This window comes from Dendronephthya gigantea, unplaced genomic scaffold (genome assembly GCF_004324835.1).
Source record: "Dendronephthya gigantea isolate DGI-Jeju-01 unplaced genomic scaffold, DenGig_1.0 000013F, whole genome shotgun sequence".
NCBI lineage: Eukaryota > Metazoa > Cnidaria > Anthozoa > Malacalcyonacea > Nephtheidae > Dendronephthya > Dendronephthya gigantea.
Genome location: NW_021163023.1, coordinates 2819928 through 2844008, shown reverse-complemented (window position 1 = coordinate 2844008; position 24081 = coordinate 2819928). Strand labels below are relative to the sequence as shown.

General features: G+C 36.2%; 6 protein-coding genes, 1 long non-coding RNA gene and 3 other non-coding genes across 10 annotated transcripts; 5 read left to right on the top strand and 5 right to left on the bottom strand.

Moving 5' to 3' along the window:
- Positions 1–73: 73 nt before the first annotated feature.
- Positions 74–6787, bottom strand: LOC114519605 (signal recognition particle subunit SRP68-like). The gene is made up of 13 exons (XM_028539765.1): positions 6647–6787; positions 3139–3205; positions 2927–3040; positions 2575–2770; positions 2408–2490; positions 2086–2284; positions 1754–1993; positions 1412–1663; positions 1211–1302; positions 963–1089; positions 811–889; positions 609–658; positions 74–484 (listed from the first exon to the last, which is right to left on the bottom strand). Exons 1-13 carry the CDS (start codon positions 6699–6701, stop codon positions 254–256), a joined length of 1785 nt encoding a protein of 594 aa, XP_028395566.1. The 5' UTR covers positions 6702–6787; the 3' UTR covers positions 74–253.
- A 295-nt stretch (positions 6788–7082) lies between these two features.
- LOC114519368 (acyl carrier protein 2, mitochondrial-like) lies at positions 7083–8304 on the bottom strand. Its single transcript, XM_028539491.1, has 4 exons — positions 7987–8304; positions 7719–7806; positions 7410–7507; positions 7083–7291 (listed from the first exon to the last, which is right to left on the bottom strand). The coding sequence occupies exons 1-3, from the start codon at positions 8263–8265 to the stop codon at positions 7413–7415; spliced, it is 462 nt and encodes a 153-aa protein (XP_028395292.1). The 5' UTR covers positions 8266–8304; the 3' UTR covers positions 7083–7291; positions 7410–7412.
- Positions 8305–9505: 1201 nt separating this feature from the next.
- LOC114519340 (mediator of RNA polymerase II transcription subunit 7-like) lies at positions 9506–13597 on the bottom strand. The gene is made up of 9 exons (XM_028539461.1): positions 13276–13597; positions 12747–12910; positions 10850–11101; positions 10599–10665; positions 10431–10525; positions 10206–10283; positions 10004–10077; positions 9836–9926; positions 9506–9722 (listed from the first exon to the last, which is right to left on the bottom strand). Exons 3-9 carry the CDS (start codon positions 10997–10999, stop codon positions 9630–9632), a joined length of 648 nt encoding a protein of 215 aa, XP_028395262.1. The 5' UTR covers positions 11000–11101; positions 12747–12910; positions 13276–13597; the 3' UTR covers positions 9506–9629.
- Positions 11320–14615, top strand: LOC114519338 (actin-related protein 8-like). Its single transcript, XM_028539459.1, has 14 exons — positions 11320–11475; positions 11640–11822; positions 11911–12012; positions 12089–12193; positions 12302–12475; positions 12560–12670; positions 12766–12881; positions 12986–13046; positions 13126–13221; positions 13321–13425; positions 13590–13700; positions 13804–13972; positions 14089–14255; positions 14329–14615. The coding sequence occupies exons 1-14, from the start codon at positions 11425–11427 to the stop codon at positions 14482–14484; spliced, it is 1707 nt and encodes a 568-aa protein (XP_028395260.1). The 5' UTR covers positions 11320–11424; the 3' UTR covers positions 14485–14615.
- Positions 14616–14703: 88 nt separating this feature from the next.
- LOC114519339 (inward rectifier potassium channel 2-like) lies at positions 14704–16244 on the bottom strand. The gene is made up of 2 exons (XM_028539460.1): positions 15787–16244; positions 14704–15547 (listed from the first exon to the last, which is right to left on the bottom strand). Exons 1-2 carry the CDS (start codon positions 16087–16089, stop codon positions 14771–14773), a joined length of 1080 nt encoding a protein of 359 aa, XP_028395261.1. The 5' UTR covers positions 16090–16244; the 3' UTR covers positions 14704–14770.
- Positions 16245–16634: 390 nt separating this feature from the next.
- LOC114519367 lies at positions 16635–18725 on the top strand. Its single transcript, XR_003686574.1, has 6 exons — positions 16635–16719; positions 17419–17473; positions 17699–17732; positions 17946–18025; positions 18208–18239; positions 18447–18725. It is a non-coding gene; the product is annotated as an uncharacterized LOC114519367 (long non-coding RNA).
- Positions 18276–18371, top strand: LOC114519673. Its single transcript, XR_003686602.1, has one exon. It is a non-coding gene; the product is annotated as a small nucleolar RNA SNORD14 (small nucleolar RNA).
- Positions 18726–18794: 69 nt separating the features above from the next.
- On the top strand, positions 18795–18887 carry LOC114519674. Its single transcript, XR_003686603.1, has one exon. It is a non-coding gene; the product is annotated as a small nucleolar SNORD12/SNORD106 (small nucleolar RNA).
- Positions 18888–19071: 184 nt separating this feature from the next.
- On the top strand, positions 19072–19165 carry LOC114519675. Its single transcript, XR_003686604.1, has one exon. It is a non-coding gene; the product is annotated as a small nucleolar SNORD12/SNORD106 (small nucleolar RNA).
- Positions 19166–19811: 646 nt separating this feature from the next.
- On the bottom strand, positions 19812–23232 carry LOC114519320 (ATP-sensitive inward rectifier potassium channel 11-like). Its single transcript, XM_028539438.1, has 2 exons — positions 22799–23232; positions 19812–21299 (listed from the first exon to the last, which is right to left on the bottom strand). The coding sequence occupies exons 1-2, from the start codon at positions 22803–22805 to the stop codon at positions 19945–19947; spliced, it is 1362 nt and encodes a 453-aa protein (XP_028395239.1). The 5' UTR covers positions 22806–23232; the 3' UTR covers positions 19812–19944.
- Between the last annotated feature and the right edge of the window lie 849 nt (positions 23233–24081).

Sequence of the window (24081 nt, the reverse complement as noted above, 5' to 3'; positions counted from 1 at the left end):
GCAAATATTCCCCTTCATAGGCAGAATTTGTAAGTTACTGCATAAATAACCCAAACATTGTTATAGACCTGCCTTTTATTTATTTCTTTTAGCAATTTACTAGCTTATGTAGTTACAAATTGAAAGACATTTTTAAAGACAAATGAATAATAATTTCTAAAATACCATTCAACAGAGTAACTAATTCATTCACCAAAACTATACTATACCATACAAAGGTACAAAATTTATCCAGTGTATAATATTTATGGTATTAGCTACTTCCACCCCAAAACCATCCTTTGATGTAATTAGTAATGCCAGCACTAGTTTTCTTCTGTTCCATCCGATGCGACAGCGAAGGAAACTGCATTTGGTTGGAGGCCAAATCGAAGAACAATGGTTTACAAGGAATTGGTTCAAAGTTTGGAGGGAAGTGGGTTATATTAGGTTTCTTCATATTGATAGGTTTATCATCATACACATCAAGTCGTTCTTGCAATGGCTATAAAACAAAGATGAGATGAGCTTGTAGTTTGCTAAGGCTGTAGTAAGCAAGGGTATTGATATGATTTAAAAGGTGCATGACCCTATTACTATTGTTTCAGAGAATCATTCACACAACTTACAGTATCATGAATGGTCAATCCTTTCATCTTCTCATCAGTATCATCAATGTCTAGAGTATAAAATGATTTATTAGCTAAAGAAGGCAGACAGTCTCGACCACATATAATGCTAACTTCCACCAATTCATATCGACAACAAACACTTTGAAATTCACCACAATATAGGAAAGAACTAAAAAGCAAGTGGATTGGATTATCTCACCAAGAAGATATGAAGCGTGTGCAGCATACATATGACCTTGTGCTTGAGCAGTTAGTTCACCAATCTCTGATATACGTTCCTAAAAGAATGCACAATGTTTAGATGGGAAGCACTCTTATCAAGAGTGTCAGCCTGCTTCACAGATCACCAACCTGCTCATTGGGTAGTTTCCCATATAAAGAACTGGCTTCTTCAGCATATTTCAAAACTCTTTCATATAATGCAGTTGCTTCTTTCCATTTCTTTGACACCAGGTAACTATGAGCTATGTACAAACATCTAAACAATGAGATGGAAAAACAACAAGTTTAGAAAGCCTCCAAGGTTTTTATCCCATCAGCACTGAAGCTTTGTGTGATCTATCCTAGTGTCTTGTTCTATATAACAATCTAATCCATACCTATGAGCTTTGAACAAACTTTTCTGAGATGCAATTCTCTGACTTAAAGTTGACTCATCATCTTCTAGAAGGTCCTCAATATCTGTCAAATTCTGAAAGAATATCCACAAGCATTATTCACACATGAGTCTTCAACATCCCAGCAACTTCATATCCCAAAACAAAACCTTTCAAAACTTGCTATAGTACAGAATTGCAAACCTGTAATATAATATCATATATCCGAACAAGGTCTTCAGGCTTGGTGATTTTCTTTGAGGAGGATCCAGTTCCACTTTGTGAGCCATCAGTATAATTTGACTGCAACAGAACTCGAGGGAAATTACTTTTCAACGAGTCAACCATCAACAGATTCCGTTCAACTGTCTTTGTAAGACGTATGTAGACAAGATATGAATGAAGGAATTCTAGATTCGCCAGGTGAGCTTCAGTTTTCGGAGCTTTGGATTTACCCTAAAAAGAAACAGAATGTGTGTCAGATTAACAGAACACATCTAAAGCATCAAATAAACTTAAACAATTCATTTTTTAAAGTCTTCCAACCTGGTCTGGTTTCATCTCATCTTTTAGACTCTGCAAGCCATCCTTACACTCCATCAACAATTGATCATAAACAGCCATTTTATTTTCAAAGTCTCCAGCTCTTTCAACTTCCTGTTGACTTTCATTTGAGTGAAGAATAAATGAACGAACTTGCTCATTTTTGACCGGAACTGATTTTCCTTTCCACGTAATCTCCGTCAATGAACTGGCCTGTTTCTCTCGTGTTTGAGATATGACCATCTGAAACATTGTAACAGGATTTGTTGTAATGAAATAAAAGTACCTCTAGTATACCATAAACAAAGATTCCCTAAGCTTATCTACCATCTTACATCAAGTTTATCAGCTAGAAGATCTTGGGCACCAGAGCCCGGGGTGAATCTCATTTTCATCAGCTCATTAATATCCACATTCCCATCATCCAGGTTATAGGCACAGTATCTGATATTTGGGGAGATCTCATCCGCTTTCTGCTGGTAGAAATTCTGCTGTTCTTCTGAGAAAGCACTCCCAAGTTTCTCATAAATTGTCCTGTAACATTTTTATTCAGTCAACTAAATTTTCCAATTCAAAAAGCCCCAATTCATTGCTTTTCTCAGTACAATTAGAGTCCAAGAGTTTTAACAATAAATGTGGTATTCCTAGTGCACTAACCTTGCTTCACCAAATAGTTCCAATGCCTCCTTCCACTGTTGCATTTCAAACTTCAAAGTGCCAAGCATATAGCAGCAGTAAGCCTATATATACAAGGATTTAGGAAAAATTCTTTAATATATTAATTAATAGCAACTTTAAAGAGAATTTGTAAGGCAACACTTCACCTGAGCTTCAAGCTTTGTGCGAGGATCACATCGTTCGGACTCACTTAATTTCTTCAGTTCTTTAGCATGTTGGGTAGCCTTACCCAGCCTTCGTAACATGTGAAACCTCTTTCTTGGTTCAGTATTTGCAAGCAACTTCAGTTCCATAGCATAGCTCCAGGCTCGCTCAGCATTGATGAGAACAACATGAAGATACCTTCGTGAAATAAATTTTAAATAGCTCAAAACATAGCACTTCACTCACCATAGAACAATGACAGAATCAACCACTAAATGGTGACAGAATCAACCACCGAATGGTTACAGAATCAACCATCACCCATCATCAAAATTTTCTGTACGATTTTCTCACCTGACATCAGTCAGTTTATCTTCACCAACTCTCTTAGGCTTGACGCTGTTACGTGTTCCCTGAGTAAAGTGTAATACCTTGTACAGTCGCCTCAACCTGCGAGCACAGTATTGTCTAGAAATCCATAAGCTGTGTTAGTGAAGGCTAAATTCATGGTGATACTTTCAAGTCTGACAAACTATTTCACAATATAGTAATGAAGATCTATGTACCTGTATCTTTGATAATCGCCATGTCTCAAACCATGTTGTTGTTGCACTTCCTTAATCATTGGCAATACTACACATTGTTAAGCAAACCATGAACTTTAAAACTACATCAAACTACACAAGGCATGAAAATCATCAAAGACTCGCCCTTTCAAAAGCACTTTTGCTTTGACATTCCTATCCCATGTATCATGTTTGCACTATTACATATTGACCCCTTACCCAAACAAAGATATTCATTAACATCTCCCAACCAAGATACAGGGCATGTGGTTCCCCCCCCCTAGCTCCCCCACCAAAACTGACCTCTCCCCATCAACAAACAAGCAGGCAATCAACTGAATTCCCCAATTACCCCACACCAAAATGTAAGTTCACCTCCAAGGTAAAATAATCAAATACTTGGTAATAGTAAATCATTGAATCAAAAACTGTAACAAATTTGTAACACTCTATAAGCGGTCCTACTAAAAACCGCCCGAGACCGCCCGAGAGTATAGAAAAACCGCCCGAGACCGCCCGAGAGTATAGAAAAACCGCCCGAGAGTATAGTAAACCGCCTTCGACGGTCAGGGAGCAGGACTTCGACGGTCCTGTCAAAATATTTATTATTACTATTTCACTTCACTTGTTCAAAGAAATTCAAAATATGTGAAAATTTGGCAAATTTCTAAATCCCTAATGTTATGAGCAGAACCAATGCGCAGAAGCCGGCTGAATAATAAATGATGTCATAACTTTAGTTACGATTATTGTCCCCTTGATCTCAATGTATTCTATGATTAAACTGGTATCCTGATTAAGACACTGTTTTAAATGCAGGCCGGGCAAAGTAAAACAATCATGTTGAGTAAAACAACAGAGCCAGGAGAATCATTTCCATGCACAATTACAATTCAGCCCGCTAATCTGTGCGAGTTAGTGTCAAATGTTTTTGTTTAAGCATACGGGTTCTTAGGACATTTCATATTTACTGATATTTAATTTAAAAACACAAAATACAGTAACTTCAGATTTCTGTCAGCCGCCTTTTTAAAGTCTCGGGCGGTTTTTCTATACTCTCGGGCGGTTTTTCTATACTCTCGGGCGGTCTCGGGCGGTTTTTCTATACTCTCGGGCGGTCTCGGGCGGTCTCGGGCGGTTTTTAGTAGGACCCACTGAGCTATAATATGTAGGACCCACTGAGCTATATAATAATTCCTGGAGGACCGGTTCTTGACCAGAAAGTGAAGCAAAAAACATGGCGGATTTCGGCGTTTGCTGACGCCACTTGGTTCCTTTTGCTCATGGTAGTTACCACTGACATACCGCGATACAAAGTGAGAAATTGAGTCCGTCTCCCTCCTGGATTTTATGAAAATATTTTCAGCTTTCCGTATATATTTTTTGTTTTTCATATAAAATGGATAAAAGTATTTCTCTTTTTCCCTGTTCAACAAATGGAAAGGACACGTAGCTTCGTGCTCTGCGTCTGACGTTGTGAATGGCTTAATTCACTTATCGGTAGAGTGAATTTTCTCATTTTGCTCTTATTTTATAACATCCAGGTAAGCCGTTTTTTAACTTTTTTTATTATAAATAATTTCGTTTTTGGCCTTTCGAGTTGGACTATAGTATAAACTGATTACCAAAGCCTCTGAGACAATAAATCCATCAAAACGTGTGGTACAAACAGTCAATGCAATGTTATATAACCAAATTTTATCATTTTTTCTTAACTTGTGTGGGAAAAAATTATATTCCTGGCAGTGTCAATCTTTTGAGTTTGGTCTATGTTGTTTTCATGATAGCAAACATCAATGCTAATAGGTAAACCATTCCCCCAGTGAGTCTACTATAGTCACTCTTCTATTAATCCCACCCAGCATCAATTAACATGATCTGAGGGTGCTAATACAAAATAATAAGATGCTGTAAACAGTGTAAAATTCCAACCTCTGATAGTGAGCCCTGTTAAGCCTATTAATATATTATCTTGTTTACCTTGTCAAATCCAAAGTGAAATGATCAATTATCACAGCTTTTTAGCTTCTTGCATCTTGGGAATAAATCTTGATCATATCTCCATTTTAATTTTTCGGGATGAAGTTCATGCATTTTATGACTGTGCATTGTTAATTTGTTATTCTTCATTTCCATGTTATCTGATTTTGTTGTTGGCTGGTGTTTTTATACCATTTGTGATATTTATTAATTAATGAAATAAATATAAACATGCATTGACTGAGCAGTGTGTCTTCAATCTGCAGCAACTTTTGTAATTTTCTGTTTATGGTATCAACCTCCAAAGGGGTTATATTCATTAGGCTAATCAGTGGAGCCTATGGAGGAATAAAAGTTATTCTTTACTATGACCAGAGGTCCAGGGATGCAATTTGAGAATGCTGAAAACAGGTTTATTAAGGTACAAGTTGATGACTTGAATGAAAAGTATATTATGCAATATCATTCTTGGTTGAAACTATATTCCTGCACTTAGTATTCGTCAGCTGCCCAGCATTTTGCCTGAGCTATGGCCTCTGTTTCTTTGGATTTTGGATTGTGCATAGATATAAAGTCTTGAAGACAGCATCACATACTGAATACTGATTACATACTTCCTGCGCAATTCATCAGTTCAGGGTTTAGAAAAGTCAAATTGTTGCCCATAAATTCCTAGTTATCTTCAAAATATGCGAGGATAGTGCCAAAACATTCAAACATTTGTAAACTTTCATATTGAAATGTATAAATAACAAAATTATTATTGAAAATAAAATAATAAACCTGTCAGTTCGTGTCAGTATTAAAATCTTTAGTTTGTCCACATTTTTCGATATTTTAATATATATTTGTTCCCGCACTGGCAAAAACAGCGTGTATGACTTGTATTCATCTTAAAATAAAACTTTATTGTATGTCAGTGCGAAAAATATCAAAAAAACAACCAAAAAACATTTCAAAACAAAAAAGATTTCACGGCAAAAAAAATATAAAAACCAGGGGGGAGAATTGTTATTTACGAAAACCAGGGGGGAGAATACTGCTGTAGCGGGCTCATAATTGAGCCTGGTCAGTGGTAACTACCATGGCCAAAAGGAACCAAGTGGCGTCAGCAGAGCTTCTGCGGTTGCGCAGAAGGGCGAAGTCCGCCATGTTTTTTGCTTCACTTTTTGAGAAAAAAACATTAGGAGCCGGTCCTCCAGGAATTATTATATAGCTCAGTGGTAGGACCCCTCTATAAGAACAGGAACGGTGTAGGATGACGTGTCCTAGACTTCAGAATCAGAATACTCTAGTTCATAAACCTTGCAATATTTTGAAAATTACATACTATTCTACAGCCTTATAAGGTTTCCAAGATAAGAAGGAAAACGACAAACATAGACATTATGAACCTTTGGACTGTCGGATTAAATTATCGAACCAAAAATGGAAAATTCGAGATAAATTACGGCGAAACATACATAATTCTTACAACGAAATAACCCACAATTAAACTATTTATCTAAATTCATACTACAAAGGATACTTTCCAAAGTTAAAGGAACTATTTCCTCTGGTTTTTTGTCCTCTGCTGACTCCATACTTTCTTTTAAAACTCCGTTGTCTTCCACGTTTTTCTAAACAGCGGCCATTTTTTGTGGGTGACAGTGGCTCGACACTTTCCCGAGAAAATTGTCGAAGGTTTGTCGATTTTACTTACCCTCCGTGACAAGCTGCATAGCAGTTATCGCAGGAGTTTAACGCAGCCCGGCCCAGGGGGGGAGAAGAAAAAGGTTACTTAAGACAACTGAACCATAAATGTAAACTGGAGATAATTCATCAGAGATAATTACTGTATGGGATGTATGGGTTACTGTGGATGTACTGGGGATGTAAAAGGTGTCTATTAACACCACACCCACCAAACCACCATCTTCCCTGAATACCAATGTACCATAAAAATGTACCATATTTTTTAAGCTCTTCATATAATAATCACTAATACTATAACAGCAACTATAGATACATTTTTCACTGATTTTGCAATAGAATAAATCAAATACTTTATTACAAAGATATAAACTGTTACGATGATTTGTTTTCTGGTCAGAAAATGTGCCATTGACACAGTATAAAATAGGCAACAACAGAATTTTAACTTCTTTCAATAGGATTTGCTATATCTTCCCCACTATATGAAAAATATGAAAAAAAATTTAGATCAACATTTATTTTGACTGAACAATTGCACATAAAATTTGCACATAAAATCACACCAAAAATTTCACTTAAAATTTTCCATTTTTCACCTCTTAATGATCTTGTATATCAAGAAACTTCTTCATAAACTCTATCGCTTCCTTAGGAGTGAATATTTTTTCTGCTTGTTCATCAGATATTTCTACACCTAAATTATGGAGAATGGTTATGCTTAGTTTCCACTATTATGCTATTAAATCTCTTGCGTTAATATTAATATTAATGATGACACTTGTAGCTCCAGCTGTGACAAAACTACAACATGAAGCTGGGTGGATGCAAGGCTCACGGTTTTAGCTCAGGTCTTTCAACCTTCATGATCAAGAGTTCTAGCAAACAAATAGATTTCTCTATCTTACCAAATTCATCCTCAAAAGCCATTAGGATGTCCACGACATCTAGACTGTCCAGCCCCATATCGTTAATAAAATGAGCATCAACGGTCACCTGTAACCAACAACAAAAATCAAAACCTGTTGAAACACCATGTAATAAAACATTGGGGGACAGAGAGTTAAAACAAAGGATATGCCTCGCTGGTTGCAATACTGAAATAGCAAAATTATGTACAGTACAATTGTAGTTTACAAAAGCAATTGCCATTTTCAGTTTACAAATTTAGCCCACCTTATCGGGATCAACTTTATCAAATGACTTTATAACTTCAATTGTTCGTTGCTCCAGTTCAGCTGCGGTTAAAGAGAGACCTTCACTGAAGCATCTTACTGCCAATATAGGTTGCCTAAAAACTTGCGAATTCTCCACTAAATGCGGCAGGTTTCTACATCTACCAGAGGAAAATACATCAGAGGTTGCTAGCGCTGTAATTGGTCTCATACCATAGTGCCGAAGCGACGAAAATCGCAGGAAATTATAGCAGCTTTTTCGCAACATGTGAGTCGCCATTTTGGAAGACTTTGGAAGAATCCGACCCAGTCTTTTGAAAGTTGAAACACGTTAAAAACTGGTTTAAGCAAAGATAATCCCTAAGATTACCCCTGAGATTAGTAAGATCCTGGTAAGATTTAGTAATCATTTCTTCGAAAATCTAATCCAACATGATGGGTCTATATAATCCTGCAAAATTTGAATACTTTTGAATACTTTTGCCATTTTTTAACGTAACCTCTTTACTTACTTACTTACAACTGAGAGGGAGACAATATATGCCAAGCCCCATTTTGCAACCCAAGTCACCACAATATACTATGTTCTTCACTCGAATTTATGCAACTAACTAATACTGTACATTTACACACATTTTTAAATTCCAGACTCAGAGTTATTGTAGTATATTATGGCAGATGTTAAGGACTTAGATATTAGGTTTTTGATTGTTTTTCATAACCTAACAGTTCAAAATCTTCCTTGGCCATAAGTTCTCTAAAAAGTAAAAAATATGTAGCTAGCACAGAATCCTTTATGAACAAGGAAAAAAGACCCAGGCCTGACCCATCAACTCTTCCAGTTTACAACCGATGAAAATAATAAAGAAATAATGATTTAGTTATAAGTTCAACTCAGTCCATTTGATCTATGTGACAGAGAATATAATTTGAACTATGTGACAAGACTAATGACACAATGCCATACCTATCCATGCGGCATTCTAAATATCTTTTGGACTCAGATCTACATCTAGAGTTACTGTTGTTATTTTGTTGTAAACATCTCATGTATTGCACCATATATTCTTTGCACTCGCCTAGAAAAAAAACACAGCCGCTCGCGTTCCTGCTAATAATTGACAAAAGACAATGCATAGCTATAGTTATTTAATAGGTATAAATACTTTACCATCGTGGTCTAAGGGGAAGCTTCCTTTATCAGGAGGCTTCTGTTGAAAAACCTTTTTCCCAGGGTTCATGAGTTTCTGTGAACAAACTAGGCAAAGGGTAATTCAACGTTAGCTTCAGAAAATGTTAGTTTATAAATTCGACTTGCACACTGCTGACTGGGCCGCCATTTTGAATTTGACCACGTAAAGAATGGACGGAAATTAAAACTTTTAAAAAAGTAGAAAAAAAATTAAAAATGGATTTTCTTTTCTGAATGAAACGAAAAAAATTCAAAAACTCAAAAGGATGAGTATACTATGTTATGGTAAATTCAACATTCACTAATTTTTTATATTACCCCCCAAAGGAGTATACTATATTCCAGCATATTTGACCTTCACTAATTTTATTTGATTGTCATTAATTTACACTAAATATATATATATACAAGTAGAATATTTCTAGTTTTTTACACAAAATACATCTTGGGATTTATGTTAGGTCTTCCACCATATCACACAATGTCCGTAATTCACTTTCCTCAATCAAACTTGGAGCCTTTTCACAATCATTTCCTGAGGAATCCTGAAGGGAAAATACACAAACATACTTTGGGGAAAATATATTGATTGAAGTACAAGGAAAATTTAGGTAAAAATACAGAAAGAACAGTACTGTTACTGAATAAAAAACCGTACATGTTTCATTTTGCTGTCATCAATGTTTGCTGAGTCAGACTGAAGAGATATTGAGCAAGACTGAACAAGTGAGAGAACTTTGTCAACCAACCTAATGAAAGAAGGTTTATTGTCAAATAAGTTCCTAAATGTAAATGAAATTAATAATTTTTGCAGTCAATAACATACTTCTCTAGTTTATCAGCTGTTTCAAGTCGTTGTCGCTTTTGTCTTTCCATCATCACCCTTAAGGTCTCCCTTGCCTAAACGAGGATAAATTCCATCCAGAGCTGTCCTCAGAAATCACACAAGGAGGATGCAAGGTCTCTTGCAATAGCCCATCTGGATGCATTGGGGGATTTAAACAGAAAGGTGATAATCAAAACTATACCTGATGTGGTCTAAGTTCATTGATAAGATGATGCATGTTGATAAAAAGTACAGTGATTTCACCCAGTTTCTTTTCTCTCTGCAACCAGAAAACATTTGAAAGATGTCATCATGTCAGAGGTGACTCAAGTGAGATGGATTGTGTGAAAAGACCTAATATTTCTAACTTCATTAAGACAGTTGCTAAAGAGAACCACAATATGTTTAGGGCCATTTCAAACTTTACCTTTGGTGAAGTTGGTTCATTGATAAGAATATCAAGTAATTCCATAAAATTGATGAAAAGAGAATGGTTGAGCTTCTTGAGTTCATGTTGTCTATCTATAAACATTATTATGAAATGATGAACAATTACATTTCTTGTTGTTAGAAACCTGTATTTAGGGCAACTTACTGAACTCTTCAGGATACAGACGGTCCATGTTTTGCTGTTCCAAGGATCTTATAATTGGTTCATCAGTCTGTGGAGAGATTCACAGACATATTGTTATTAATTCTTAGTATTTCAGTGGTGGTAAACTCGAAGTTGACCATTGATAATCGGACTGAGTTTGATTGAGGATCTGTATTAAGTTACACATTAAAATGAAATTATTTCATATCAATGACCTACTCCTGATCTTCATTTATATAGTCAATATGTACCTCAAAATGTAACCCAAACACGGAATACTCCCCCTGTATGGGTGGTGGTGGTTCTGGAGCAATTCCTGCCTTGATATTCTCATCTGTGTAATGTTTAAAGTAGTCACTCGGTGGAAGAGGAAATGGGCTGACTCTTTCTTCAGCCGCCATATTGGATGAGAAAGATACAGGGAAAGATCTAGATAGGGAGATCGGAAAGTCTCGTAATCGGTCGTATCATTGTCGGATCCCGAGATCATTGTCGGATCATTTCTAGAAAGTATAAATTCGAATTTTGTAAAATTGTGCAAAAATTAAAACAATTTCACCAAAATCCTTCATTTTATCCCAATAATGAATAAAAAAATAGGTAATTCTATCAGTATTTCCTATATCTTGTAATTTTTCAATAACTTTTTTTGTGTATCGAAGTTAATAGTGTCTGCAGTGTCCACACGATTGAGTCAGCGGAAAATATATTTTTACAAAATGGCGGGTGCCAGGGAGGGAAATATGAACTGAAATATCTTTAAATTGAAAGCATGAAAGACCTATAAATTTACGTATAACTGTTAAGCGTTGTATCCAGAAACATCATGCCTCGTGGGGTGAAAGCAGAAATTTCTGAACCGATGGAATCAACCGAGGTATAGACTGAGGAGTGGAGAAAAAATTTCTAAACATCCAAATTTAGTTAAATCAAGATTCAATTATATCAATGATCTCCATATGTAACTGTAATGAAATTAATAATATCAATGTGTTGCACATAATCTTTGAAGCAGTGTAACTCTATCACACTTTTCTCTAGACATATCAACCAGTAAATGCGACAACAATAATTGTGTTACATCCTGGCTCAACAACGCTGTGGCTTGGCCGTGCAACAGATCACGCACCGCAGAGCATGCCCCATGTTGTTGCTTGGAAACGCCCAACAACTTCTACTTTACCAAAGAAACCTGATAGTCTTTTTTCCAGACCAGGCTTGCATGTATGTACTGACATTTATCAAAATCTCATTCTGAGATGAAGAAATTTAAAATTATTAACTTCAATTAATGTTGTCCTTTAAATATTAGCAAAAGGAAAGTGAAACTCAAAAAGAGTTAGCATTAAGCATTGTTGAGCAAGGTATATTGACAAAAAAAGCCAACAAAAGACACCAACAATTGCAAGAACAGGTAGTTGTAAATGAAATTTCTGTATAGTTAATGAGAATTTAGACTGGTTTCACAATCACCTTTTCCCCCCCAAAAGGTAGCATCTTTTAATGCAGAATCGGAAGCTGATGAGCTTGATGAGGTATCTCATAATCAATGGACAGATACCAGCAATTATCCATCTTATATAGTTGGTGAACAGGTAAAGTGATTTACACACACAATGATATACAATGACAACACTTAGATGAAGCTGGTTTGACCTAATTTTTTTATATATAACATTAATACATTCTTAATCAAATTTAAGGCCATGTATATCAATGATAATGATCCTTACACATTACACTGGCCAATGAAAGGCGGCAGTTTAAATCTGCATTCAGATGTTGGAGGATCATTGACCTCAGTCTGTGCTGATCTAGAAGCAATATGGGCACATGGAATTGAAAAGTATCTAAATATTCCTAAAGCAAGTCTTCAGGTAACCTGATTAATATCAGATTATGGGTAGCTGTATGACTTTAGATACTAATTATCTTTGACAGATGTTTCTTGTTATCTATAGTTCCACAGAGCAGTACTTGTAGTTCCCAACACTTTCAACAAACAATATGTGAAAGAAATGTTAAATATTTTGCTGTGTAAACTAGGCTTCTCTTCTGCAATTATTCAACTGGTAAGAGCAAGCACATTGGCCAAGGTGAACCGTTGTTTCAGTATTCAACACATTTAAACATTTGCACATATCATACCATTTTAATTTTGCCACAGGAATCTGTCAGTTCTTCATTTGGCTGTGGCATCAGTTGTGGTTGTGTTGTTGATGTTGGCCATGAGAAAACTCACATCAGTTGTGTGGATGATGGTTTAACAATACCTGCATCAAGGTATATGAAAATCCCTATTTTATGGATTTCTACGAAAAAGGAATTGGAGTTAATTTCTTTGATTCTCAAATACAGAAATAATAATGTTTAAATACTTTTTGCAGACTCATTCTACAATATGGTGGAAATGATATTACAAGATGCTTCTTTTGGCTTTTAAAAAAGGTATATAAACTATGCCGCTCTAATGCAATTGTTGTGAGCCCCATCCAAAGGCCTATATCTGCATTCTCTTTATTCCTAGATGAATTTCCCATACAAGGAATGCGACCCATACAATAATAAATTAGATGTGTATTTACTTAAAGAACTAAAGGAGACTTTTTGTCATTTGAACCAGGTAAAATTAAGACCTGTTTAATACCTACACATAAAGACAACACAACACACAAACCTTCACATGTTAGTTTGTAATCTTTTTTCATCTCCCAATTATCAGGAAATTCCAGCAGGTCAAATCCATGAATTTCAAGTTCACCGTCCTGGAGTAAAACCTTTGTTGTACGAGTTGAAACTTGGTGATGAAGTTATGCAAGCACCCATGGTAAATGGTCGACTGCTAACAACATCATTTGAAACCCAGTTGGTTAAATTATGTCCTAGCTTAAGATATACAATCCAACTTTGTTATAATTTTGTTCAAAATTATTTTCTCTTCTTCTGCAGTAATATTTCTTTCTATGTGTTAATATTACCCTCTTTGTCAAGGCAATGTTTTATCCCCAGTTGTTCGGCATTGTTGGTGAAATCTTGGTGAAAAAACCAAGCCTACAATATGATGATCCTGAGGATCTCTTCGACGATAAACAGCTTCTCGAGGTGATTCATATTTATAGACTCAATATGAAAGTTCGGTTTATCCAAGTTATTTTTGTTTTCTGTACCAGCATCAGAGGTCTGAATCCCCTTTGTTTTATTTTAGTCTGGCACTAGGGAACCTAAAGCTGGCAAAAGCGATCAGACTATGACAGAGACTGATGAAATGTCCAAACCATCTGGACCGTCAATGATGAAGAAAACAACAGATTCAATCAACCCAGAAAAGGGACTTGGGCTAGATAATGCTATCATCCACAGCATTGCATCCTGTGGTAATATCACTGAAGCAGTCTCTAATATGTGTATTTACTTAGTCCAATATCAAACAATATACCTAGGCTTTTGTAAATGGGACAATTTGATAAACTCGTTTCTATTTTATGTGTAGGATCCGAGGAAACTCAGCAGAAACTGTTCAATAATATTCTTCTCATTGGAGGTGGATTCATGTTTAATGGAGCTTTGGCAAAACTTCAGGAAAGACTGAAGGCAAAATTACTTAACAGAAAGCAATCCAAGTTGGCAGACTCAGTAGAAGTCATGGCAAAGTCTAGAGTAAGAATCTTTAGTTTCACTCACAGTTTAAGATTCCAGGAGAGACAATTAATACAATTTCTTCTTTTTCCAGGATGTTGATGCCAGGACAATATGCTGGAAAGGTGCTGCTATATTAGGCATATTAGATTCAGCTCAGGAACTCTGGATCACCCAAGCAGAGTGGACTTCAATCGGCATACGAGTTTTAAGAGAACGCTCTTTATTTGTCTGGTCACCAGATAGATAGGCAACATTGTACTTTTTGTAGAAATATACCAAATATTGTAAAATGAGGTTGCTTGCTTGCCTTCTGTGTGGAATGAACCTAAGTAAGTGCCTCACATTTATAAATATTTAACAGGAACTGTTCGTCTATCACTTGTGTGCTGGTCTACTTGCATTTCATCACACAGATGGCATATATTAGCCTGGCAATATGAAAATTATTGACACAAATATTAACATGTTGAGATAAATTCAACATGTAAGGTTAGAAGTAAAAAGGAATTTGGTGCGAGTGATATTTTCAAAGCTTAAATAATACTAGATCTTGTCAATGAAAGCTCATGTTGATCCCTTGCTGAGCAGTTGGGCAATTCTGCAGACATAACCTCATCAAGATGTTCAAAATTTACAAAAAACTTTCCTGTAGTCTTATCAAAGTTATCAAACTGATCCTCTGGGAACAGGTTTACAAAATCATGCCCCCAGAGTATCTCATCAGGGAGATAGGATGTCTTCGCCTGGGTATTCATTCCTGTGGACTCCACAATCCCATCAAGAACTGCAACCAACTCAAACCTAGATGTTAGTAACGTCTGAGGTGTCAAATCATAGAATGGACTATTTTCATCAATAACATGAACAATTGTGAGTGGTAACAACAAAAATAGTTGGTCTTGTTTGTCACTGTCTGAATTCCAATCATACTTCACTTCAAGATCTTGCTGATGAAAAGGATAAACTCTACCATCTTCTTCCATTGTATTAAACATTTGTAATCTTACATGAGACTCGACTATCTGGCTTTCTCGTAAGTCTGTTAACCTGAACAGCAGACACATTTTTCCTCCTCTCTTGTTTACCAGCATTTTCTTTGAGAACACGACTGTTTTTGCTCGTTTTATTGGCCTAATTATTTTGGTGAATATCAACCCAAGTGCAACACACTCAATGAAGTTACCAATGACAGACTGGGCCTGAAGAAGTAAGCCTGCAATGACACAATTGGTAGTGACTTGACGACCTCCATAACCAATAGTTTGTTGGGTTTCAACAGAGAAGTAAAAGGCACTTGTAAAGTCATTTACCTGGAAAATCAGAACCCAGTGTTAAACATTTGTATCAATTACTAACTAGTGAAAAACTGTTTTTTTCTTAAAGCAGCATTCTGTTTGCAATACTATCTTCTAGTTTGTTCTTCAACGTAATTTGATATTCTTCAGAACACTAATTGTGATTATACACAAACTTAATTCGCATTTAAATAAAATGTTTGTACAAAAATAACAAAATATCCAGGTGGATGCATATTTTTTCTCAGTTCTACCTGTTCAACGCAATATCCTGGCCCATATCCTACTACAAGAAGTGCCCAAAGTCCACCGAAAGCCAACCATGACAGAACATAACTTGCGCAAAACAACAACATGACCCAACGCCATTTTAGAGCGACCAGAGACGTAAAGAGATCCACTAAAAATCGCCAACGCTCATTTACATTTCGTACTTCAAACATAATATCGCCATCTTTGGAAACTAGTCTTTTCTTGTGATCTTTAGCAGTCCTTCCCCTCGAAATACTGCAAGGCATTGTTTTGCTCTTGTGAAAACCAGGAAGTTTCCAAGGCATTAATTATTGAAAATTTGCTGACTATTTAATTTTTTATGCAAGAATTTTTGCAGATTCTCTCTTTAATAAAGGCATATATGTTATTTTGCTTAAACACCGGTGCATTTACATTTAAAATCAAATAGTTCAATCTCAATTTTTTTCTGTGCTTTGCATGAAAAATGTAAACAAAACAAATAATCTTCTTTTTATAATATCACATCCTTCAAAATGATAGTTGACAATCGGTTATCCATCGGTTACCTTCGGGTTTATACGGACAAAATTTATACGCAAGAAAAAACCTTTTTCCCGGTCAAAAAAGGATTGGCTTTTTGCAAATAAATTAAAGGTTTACTTGCCTATTGCTGTATTAATTTCCTCTTGATAAAATAATGTGAAAATATCGATTTATTTTAATCATTTCAGTGTATTTTTAGGAAGGAAATGTGGAAACCTATAACGAATTTGATTGGTTGATTTTTCGTGTCACTGATTGAGGTCATGTGATCATAGCTATAAAAGCACGTGATGCGATATTAGCGTCCTTTTCTTGATTTCTTCTGAATTGCTGAGAGTTCGTGGCGATGTTTTGTGAATTTTTCTCAAGAATTTGAGCGGTTTTCACGCTGAATTTCATGGCACATTATTGTAAGTATGAGCGCATGAGAACAGTTAAACGCGCGATGTTTGCGGTTTTTGCGTGTGGTCAAAAAACGGGGTTTTATTGAGAGTGAAAAATTTACGCGTCGCGTCTGAGGCGCTCACATGGTCAACTTTATTACCGATAAACTAGGGTCTTTCTTGTAAAACAAAATGATTTCTATAGCATGATTATTATTCTTTCATTGTGTCTACAAAGTATAATAAACCAGAGTGAAAAACGCAGAATGATGCGGATAAAGAGATAAACGAGGCACATTTTTCATTGAGAAGATGATGCACTTTGGCCACCACGTGGTATATACAAAAATTTTATTGCACGCTGCCCTGGTTAAAAGGCCGCTATGAAAGACTAGTAACCTGCTATCATGGTTTAGGAAGGAGAAAAAATGACATATTCCTTGTGTTCAATAGTAGGATTTGTAATTTAAGCGATATTCTCAAGTTAAGTTTAGCTAAGAGCAGGATTTATACCTCAAAACCACGTGTTTCATTGGGCTACCTTTTCCTTTACTCTGTGATGACTTTGATGACGAGCCTGAGTTATTAATTAGTGATGACCAATCGAGGCATTTGTCTGAGAGTAAAACCCATATGATAGCCAATAGTCCAGCTATATGAAGTATACCAATAAATATACCTTTGAGTTTTGGCAATTTATGCAAATTACTTTTATTCTTTACATAGATGAAGGGTGACACTGTCCTGTGATGTGAGTTGTCTGGTTCAAGCTGGTAGTAATGTAAGTAGTTGTATGGTGCTTCTTTTACTTACAATACATGAAATTCATAAATGTTGTTTCCTTCTTTTAAAAAGCTACAATGAATGATGAAATCTTTAGACTAGAGTCTCTGAAATACTTGATGACACAACCCTTGGCTGTCTGACATTGTAGTCCCATTTCCCCTTTTTCTTTTCTCCCTTGAAATTCAAACTCTTTAATTCTTACTTCTGTTTTAATATTTAGGGGTGAATTTCTCCAATGCTGTGAGGACCAAAAGGTACTGTATGGTGTCTTTTGGGCTACTGCACTTTATGTTAATTAGGGCAATGATGAATTTTCATTCTGACACCTCTTGTCTGAGTGTTAAATATGACACTATGATTCATAAAATACTTTTCTGACTCTGAGCCCTAAGTACAAACTAATTTCATTATTTTCATTAAGGTAGATATCTTTCTAGGTTATAAATATCTCTTTATATATGTTTTAGATTGTCTGGTTGTCATGTTTCCTAAAATTGGTCTATTGTCATAATCTCAAAGAATGAATAGAACATGATACGCATGATAGGTACGTATCTTCTCTTTATCTTCAAGATGCAATTAAATTTCAACCAATGATGAAGACAATATCGCAGTTATCCCTGACTTAGTTCAAAATGCTGAGATGTACGTCAGACTGAGAAATCCTGGTGTTCTTTCATCCCATAATAGTTTGGTGATTTTCTATATGAATCTTTGTTTTACTCCTAGAATGTTGTGGTTGGCCTCCAGAGATGAACATGGTAAGAGTATGCTGCTTGTTTTAGTAAAGAAAATTGTCAGAATGATGATGAATACCCATATATTCGCAGTTTCCACCAAAGTGATGCTTTGTCATTGCAATGATGGTTAATCTTCCTTGGATGTCTGACTGACAATGCATAATATTTCTCTGTTGCAAATATTTAATCTGGCAAGTACTAACAACAAATATTGTCCTTTCAACGCAGGAGTAATGGTGTAGTCAAGCATTGTGTTGTAAAGATGGCCTACCAAGAATGAATCTTGTTCAACAGGTACATTTCCCTAAAACTACTGCAATTTAAGACATGATTTCTTGTCAGAATGATGATGTATACCCATATATTCGCAGTTTCCACCAAAGTGATGCTTTGTCATTGCAATGATGGTTATCTTCCTTGGATGTCTGACTGACTATGACAATTACTAAAATTATAATATTTTACCTATTTTTTGTGCTAATTAATTCCACTTGTTTTTACAGATTTGCTCAAGCGTCTGAGTTGGTAACTTAAGGTAAATGTTTTATTCAAATTTGCATCATAGTTTTCTTTAAAAGTGAAGCAAGTGATGACTGAATTTTTTCCCCAACTTATCGACCATGGTGATATTATGCTGTCTTTTAAGCCAGAACTTACTGATGCTTCACTTTACAAATTGTGTAAACTGAATTTGGAAACAATTGCTGCAAGTTCTGATGAACCTTTCTTCTCTTTACTTTAGCAAATGCTTGCAAATGTGAGAATCACTTGAGGTAAGAATAAAATGTCCCGGTGTTCACAGTATTTGTACTGATAATACTTGATATTCAACCTATATATTGAAGTTTGTTGTCCTGGAACAAGTGATGACTATTTTTTTCCCCAGCTTATCGAAAATGCTGATACAATGCTGTGTTTTTATAGCCAGAACTTTCTGATGTTCCAAGTACCTAAGTTGACTTAGTCAAATGGTCTGGGTTCTTTGAGTTAAACAATGTTCTTTACCTTTTGTTTTAGTTCATTGAAAGATCACAAGTTGTTCGTTTATGCCACCAGGTTCATTTAATGGGATGATACTGTTGGGTAAGGATGGAGAATTACAAATCTTACTGTTAATTGTAAACTGGGTCTGTCAAAACAAATGATGACAAAAATGATTGCCCCCATCATAATTAAAAATTGATGATTCCATTCATTGGATATTAACTTCTGACATCTGATGTTTTGTGGGCCAAGAAAAGGGACGGCTTTTCGTTTATTTCTGGAAAGAGACAGCCTATTTAAACTGCGTTCTTATTTTCTAGGTTCTGCTTGTCACTGACGTCGTGCATCTTCGAAGAAATCTTCAATATTGTTGACTCTTAAAAACTACTTTATATATGAAAAAACTAAATTATCATTGTACAGCTATATTACAATCCTGATTCCACTTCATTCAATAAAAGCATTCTTGTCGAACTATCATGAACTTGTTGTTTTGTGTTTGCACGGCTGTTGAGAATTGACTTGGCAGAGTTATGTGTGAAGCCAAATTTGAATCGCTGTAATTACTTATCCACCGTTTAAGCTAAGAGAAAACTTCACAAAATAGTTCTGTGCGATTCGTTTTATTAAAAATATCTGATATCGATGTAAATAAAAAGAGTTTCCATCTCATCTCGTTTATTGTCCCGACTATACGAAATATAATAAATAGCCTTTCTACAAGTGTGCGCTGTTCGTTGTTTTATAGTTGATGATCATGCTGCCTGCTTGGTGCAAGATTATCTTCCTGGATAACTGTATACTTTCTCTTCCAGAGCTCAGTGTATCTTTTTACTAGTCCTTCTTGTGACGATCCTCTTGATAAGATTCGTCTGCTGGCCGTTCTTGCATTTCTTATGATATTCTTCACCTCGTCATCTTCATGGTTCTTTCTATAAAACTCCTTCGCACAAACTAGAGGCAACTGCACTGGTACTGTCGCGTTGAACAGCCCAAAATTTACCAAATACTTCCCTTGCTGCGGGTCCCAACACTTGTCGCTCAAAACCTCTGCGAAATCACGTCCCCAAAATATTTCATCCCCTAAATACGAAGTACGCGCTTCAACAAGCATGCTGGTAGACTCAATCGTCCCTGATAAGATAGCAACCACCTCGAAATCTGCTGACGCGTCAAAATCCTCGGGTCCCATCTCGTAAAACGGACTATCTTCGTCAATAACATGGACTATAGTCAAGGGTAAAATCAGAAACAGACTATTATTCCCCGAGCCCTTATCACTCCAGTCTATACCGCATTTCAAGTCCTGTTGATAGAAGGGAATGTCTTGGCCCTCGGCCGTTCGCCGCGTGCGAAATAGCTGCACTCGGATGTCAGCGGCAAGGATTCGGCTCTCGCGAATATCTCCGACTCTGAAGAGCAGGCAGAGCTTTCCATCTCGTGGTGCTACGACGGAGTTCTTACTAAAGAGTAGCGTATCCGCCCTGCGCGATGGTCTCGCTAGTTTGGTGAAAACCAAGCCGAGAAGAAAGGCGGACATCAAAAGACCTATCAAAGATTGAGCTATTAAGATTATTATCGCATCTGGACAACTGGGAGTTACCGCTCGGCCACCATAACCTATCGTCGTTTGTGTCTCGATCGATAGCAACAACGCGCTCGGAAAAGAGTCCACGTTATCCAAACATTGAAACGGGTCTCTAGATTTAGCCACAGCGAACCAAAGCAGACCAAAAATAAACCAAGATCCAACAAACGACGAAGCAAATACGGCAATGATCCATCGCCAATCTGCATCGACTAGAGTCGTGAAGAGATCTGAGAAATACAGACCACCTTTGTCTGTGTTGAATGCTTTCACTTTCAGCGCACCTCGCTTTCCTAAAAGTCGTTTTTTCTTCGGTTTCGTGTTCATGACGTGTTCTTTGATGTTGTGTAGTGTGACACTGATCATAGATCTTGATCTCTCTGCTGGCATCCCGCTACCAAGCGAGTCACCTTGACTCTCGAGCGTTCCCACCATAACTTTTCCATTATCTTCTGCGATTTCCAAATGTTTTTCTTTTTGGTTACCATTTGAGGGAGTTGCGGACATCTCTAGGGAACGTCAAACAGAGCGTGGTTAGGTCAAGCACAGTTTGGAAAAACCGTTAAAATGAAATTGCCTTTTCAATTTCCCCAAACTAATTCGACATTATCATCAGTGGACACGCAACAACACAATATTTCTAAATGACAGACAGAATGCCTATATTTAATGAGTAGGTTCTTGAAACTTGCTTTCCATTATAACAATGATGGCATTTTAACTATGAAACGAGAGGTATTTTCTTCGCGAGCTGTCGGTGTTTTTGGCTGTCGATACCATCTTTAGTCTCAAATCTTGGGATTTAATATTAAAGGAATCCTGCCTTGTATAACTGGGCGGTATTTTCTAAGTTTATCGGATTCGGCTATCACGATCAAAATTAGAATCTAAAAATCTTTATTGTCAAGGCGTGTCAGCTCAGGAAAGGAAGGTTTATAATCCTACCCGTGTTTAAACTTGAGTTTGATAAAGAAAATTCATTCGAAGGCAATTTGCTCTTTTTTCGCATAACAGTCGGTGTTTTGCCGGCGTACGTGATTCCCTGGAGTACAGTGGTTAAACTTTGGGGAAATCTATATTAGGTTTTCCGTCTTCATAAATAATAAAGAAAGCATCGGAATAAACACAGCAGTCTGATGATGAGTTTAGAAAGACCACAGGCATTTTTTTTCAATTATACAATGTCTATGACGGACACAAAAGAGATAAACGGAGATAAAAAAGGAATCGTAAGGCGTCTGCAACATCTATAATTACCAATTCCAGTGAATTACAAAGACTCATAGCCCTAGATATCAACAAACATGCACGAAGTCAAAATGGCTTTCAAAAAAAAATAAAATGAGCGTTTTCAAATATTTTAAGAGATCAGAGAAACGAAAACAGGAATAATTTTGGTCAAAAACCGGATATTTCGAGCCAGAAAAGATTGATCTGTTGTTTTCATTTGAGTGTGGCGTCGATTTGCCTGGATGCTTGCTATGAAATGATATGAAAAATGCATGCCAAAGGCAAAGGCTTCACGCAAAAATGAATTAACTGAGAATTATCAGACACGAACCGTTCGCCTGGTTATTTCGTGTCCAGCGCTGATTGATCACTATCGGGATTGTGGTTGATAGTGATAATTATCATTGATGGGGCTTAATTATTGCTTTACGTCAAAACCTTTATTTCTGAAAGAAACACACTGTAGTAATTATTTATTTCGTGCGTAATCCAAACAATTTTCTTATTCTGATCACTGGATAATCAGGTTGATTTCAGACAGTCTTTGAGCTCTCCTCGAGACTAAACAACATAGCTAAACCTTTTAACAAAACTGCAGATTGGCGATTGCACGAGTGTTTACAAGATAATGAAGTGTTTACGGCAGCAGACACACGTAGCACATACAATAATTAGGACAATACTTCAACCAAAAACACTTCAATTATACGACCATTACACTTTTTAAGCTAAATCTAATTTAAGCTGACAATTGGATAAATGATTCAGGCACACTTACCAATCATTTCCTTGCTCGACTCCAGTTGTAAAACCCGGCTCCACACCGCAGCTGGCTAGCTTTAACGATTGATATAAATTGTCCTTCAGACTAGACTTGATTCTTCCGAGAAAGCCGCGCGAACTAGGTTAGTGCCAGCGCTAATATTACTTCGCAAAAGATTCTGCATGTGGTGAAATCGTATCTCTAGTTTCCCTTCTAAACCATGCAATGACCAGGGCTGAATGATAAACAGGCCAACTAAAGGTAATGTTTATAATGATACCCTTAAAATATGTCACTTAATGCTTCACAGCAATCAAGTATTGAATTTATAAAGAGTTTTTGTTCAAACCCACGCGTATAACAATACCATTTAATTTTTATCTGTTTGTTTCAAGTTGAATAAACACAATTTCTGTTTGAGTTTGAACCAGATATTAAACACCAACTTCTTATTTTTTTCTTCAATGAAATATCATTGTGTCAACACTCGAATTCTGTTCAGCTGAAAAGCTAAACTAGTAACCAGATTTCAGGGTTAGAATTGAATGTTTAAATGTCATAGGTTGATCAAGGTATTACATTTCCAAACTATTCTTTTGCAAACAATTGACGTCGCGATGCAACTGAAGGTTATTCATCAAACCTCAAACCTGTCACTTTCATTTTGCAAAAAAATGAGGCATCGACAATAAACGAAAGGTTTTTAGGGATAACTATTGCAAATGAACTTTAAGAGTGGTTTTTTAGAGGGCAAAATATGCTTCTAGAGGTAAAAGGTCTTTTATGAGCAACGTGTGAGATTTTCGGGTCATATTAAAGTCTGACCGCACCGTATTCTAAAGATAACCATATTTCTCTGCTTGATAAGGACAGAAAACTTCAATTAAGACAAATTATGAACCCTTCCCCGATTGACGTTATCAACGAGAGTTCTTACAATTTTTTATTAAAATTTTGTACAAAGCAAACTTGTCGCCTTTGTGGGAATGTTGTTTTTAGTTTTGAACAAGATTACAAAACCCTTGTTGACGAACTGCAGACTGTGAAACGTTGTTGATTTGGTGACATATTACGTAAATACCATAACGTACGTAAGCCTGGCGTTATTGTCAGACCATTTAACTTATTGACGACTTCAGTTGTCCTTGCAATAACTCGAGGATAAAGTCAGCATTGTAACAACTTGTTTACAAGCGTTTACAAAAAGTACAAATTGTTTTATCAACTAGTTGGTCAAAAACTCAAAACATCTTGAGAAGTGGCCTCCGTTAAGAGTTTTATTAAACTCTCAAAAGATG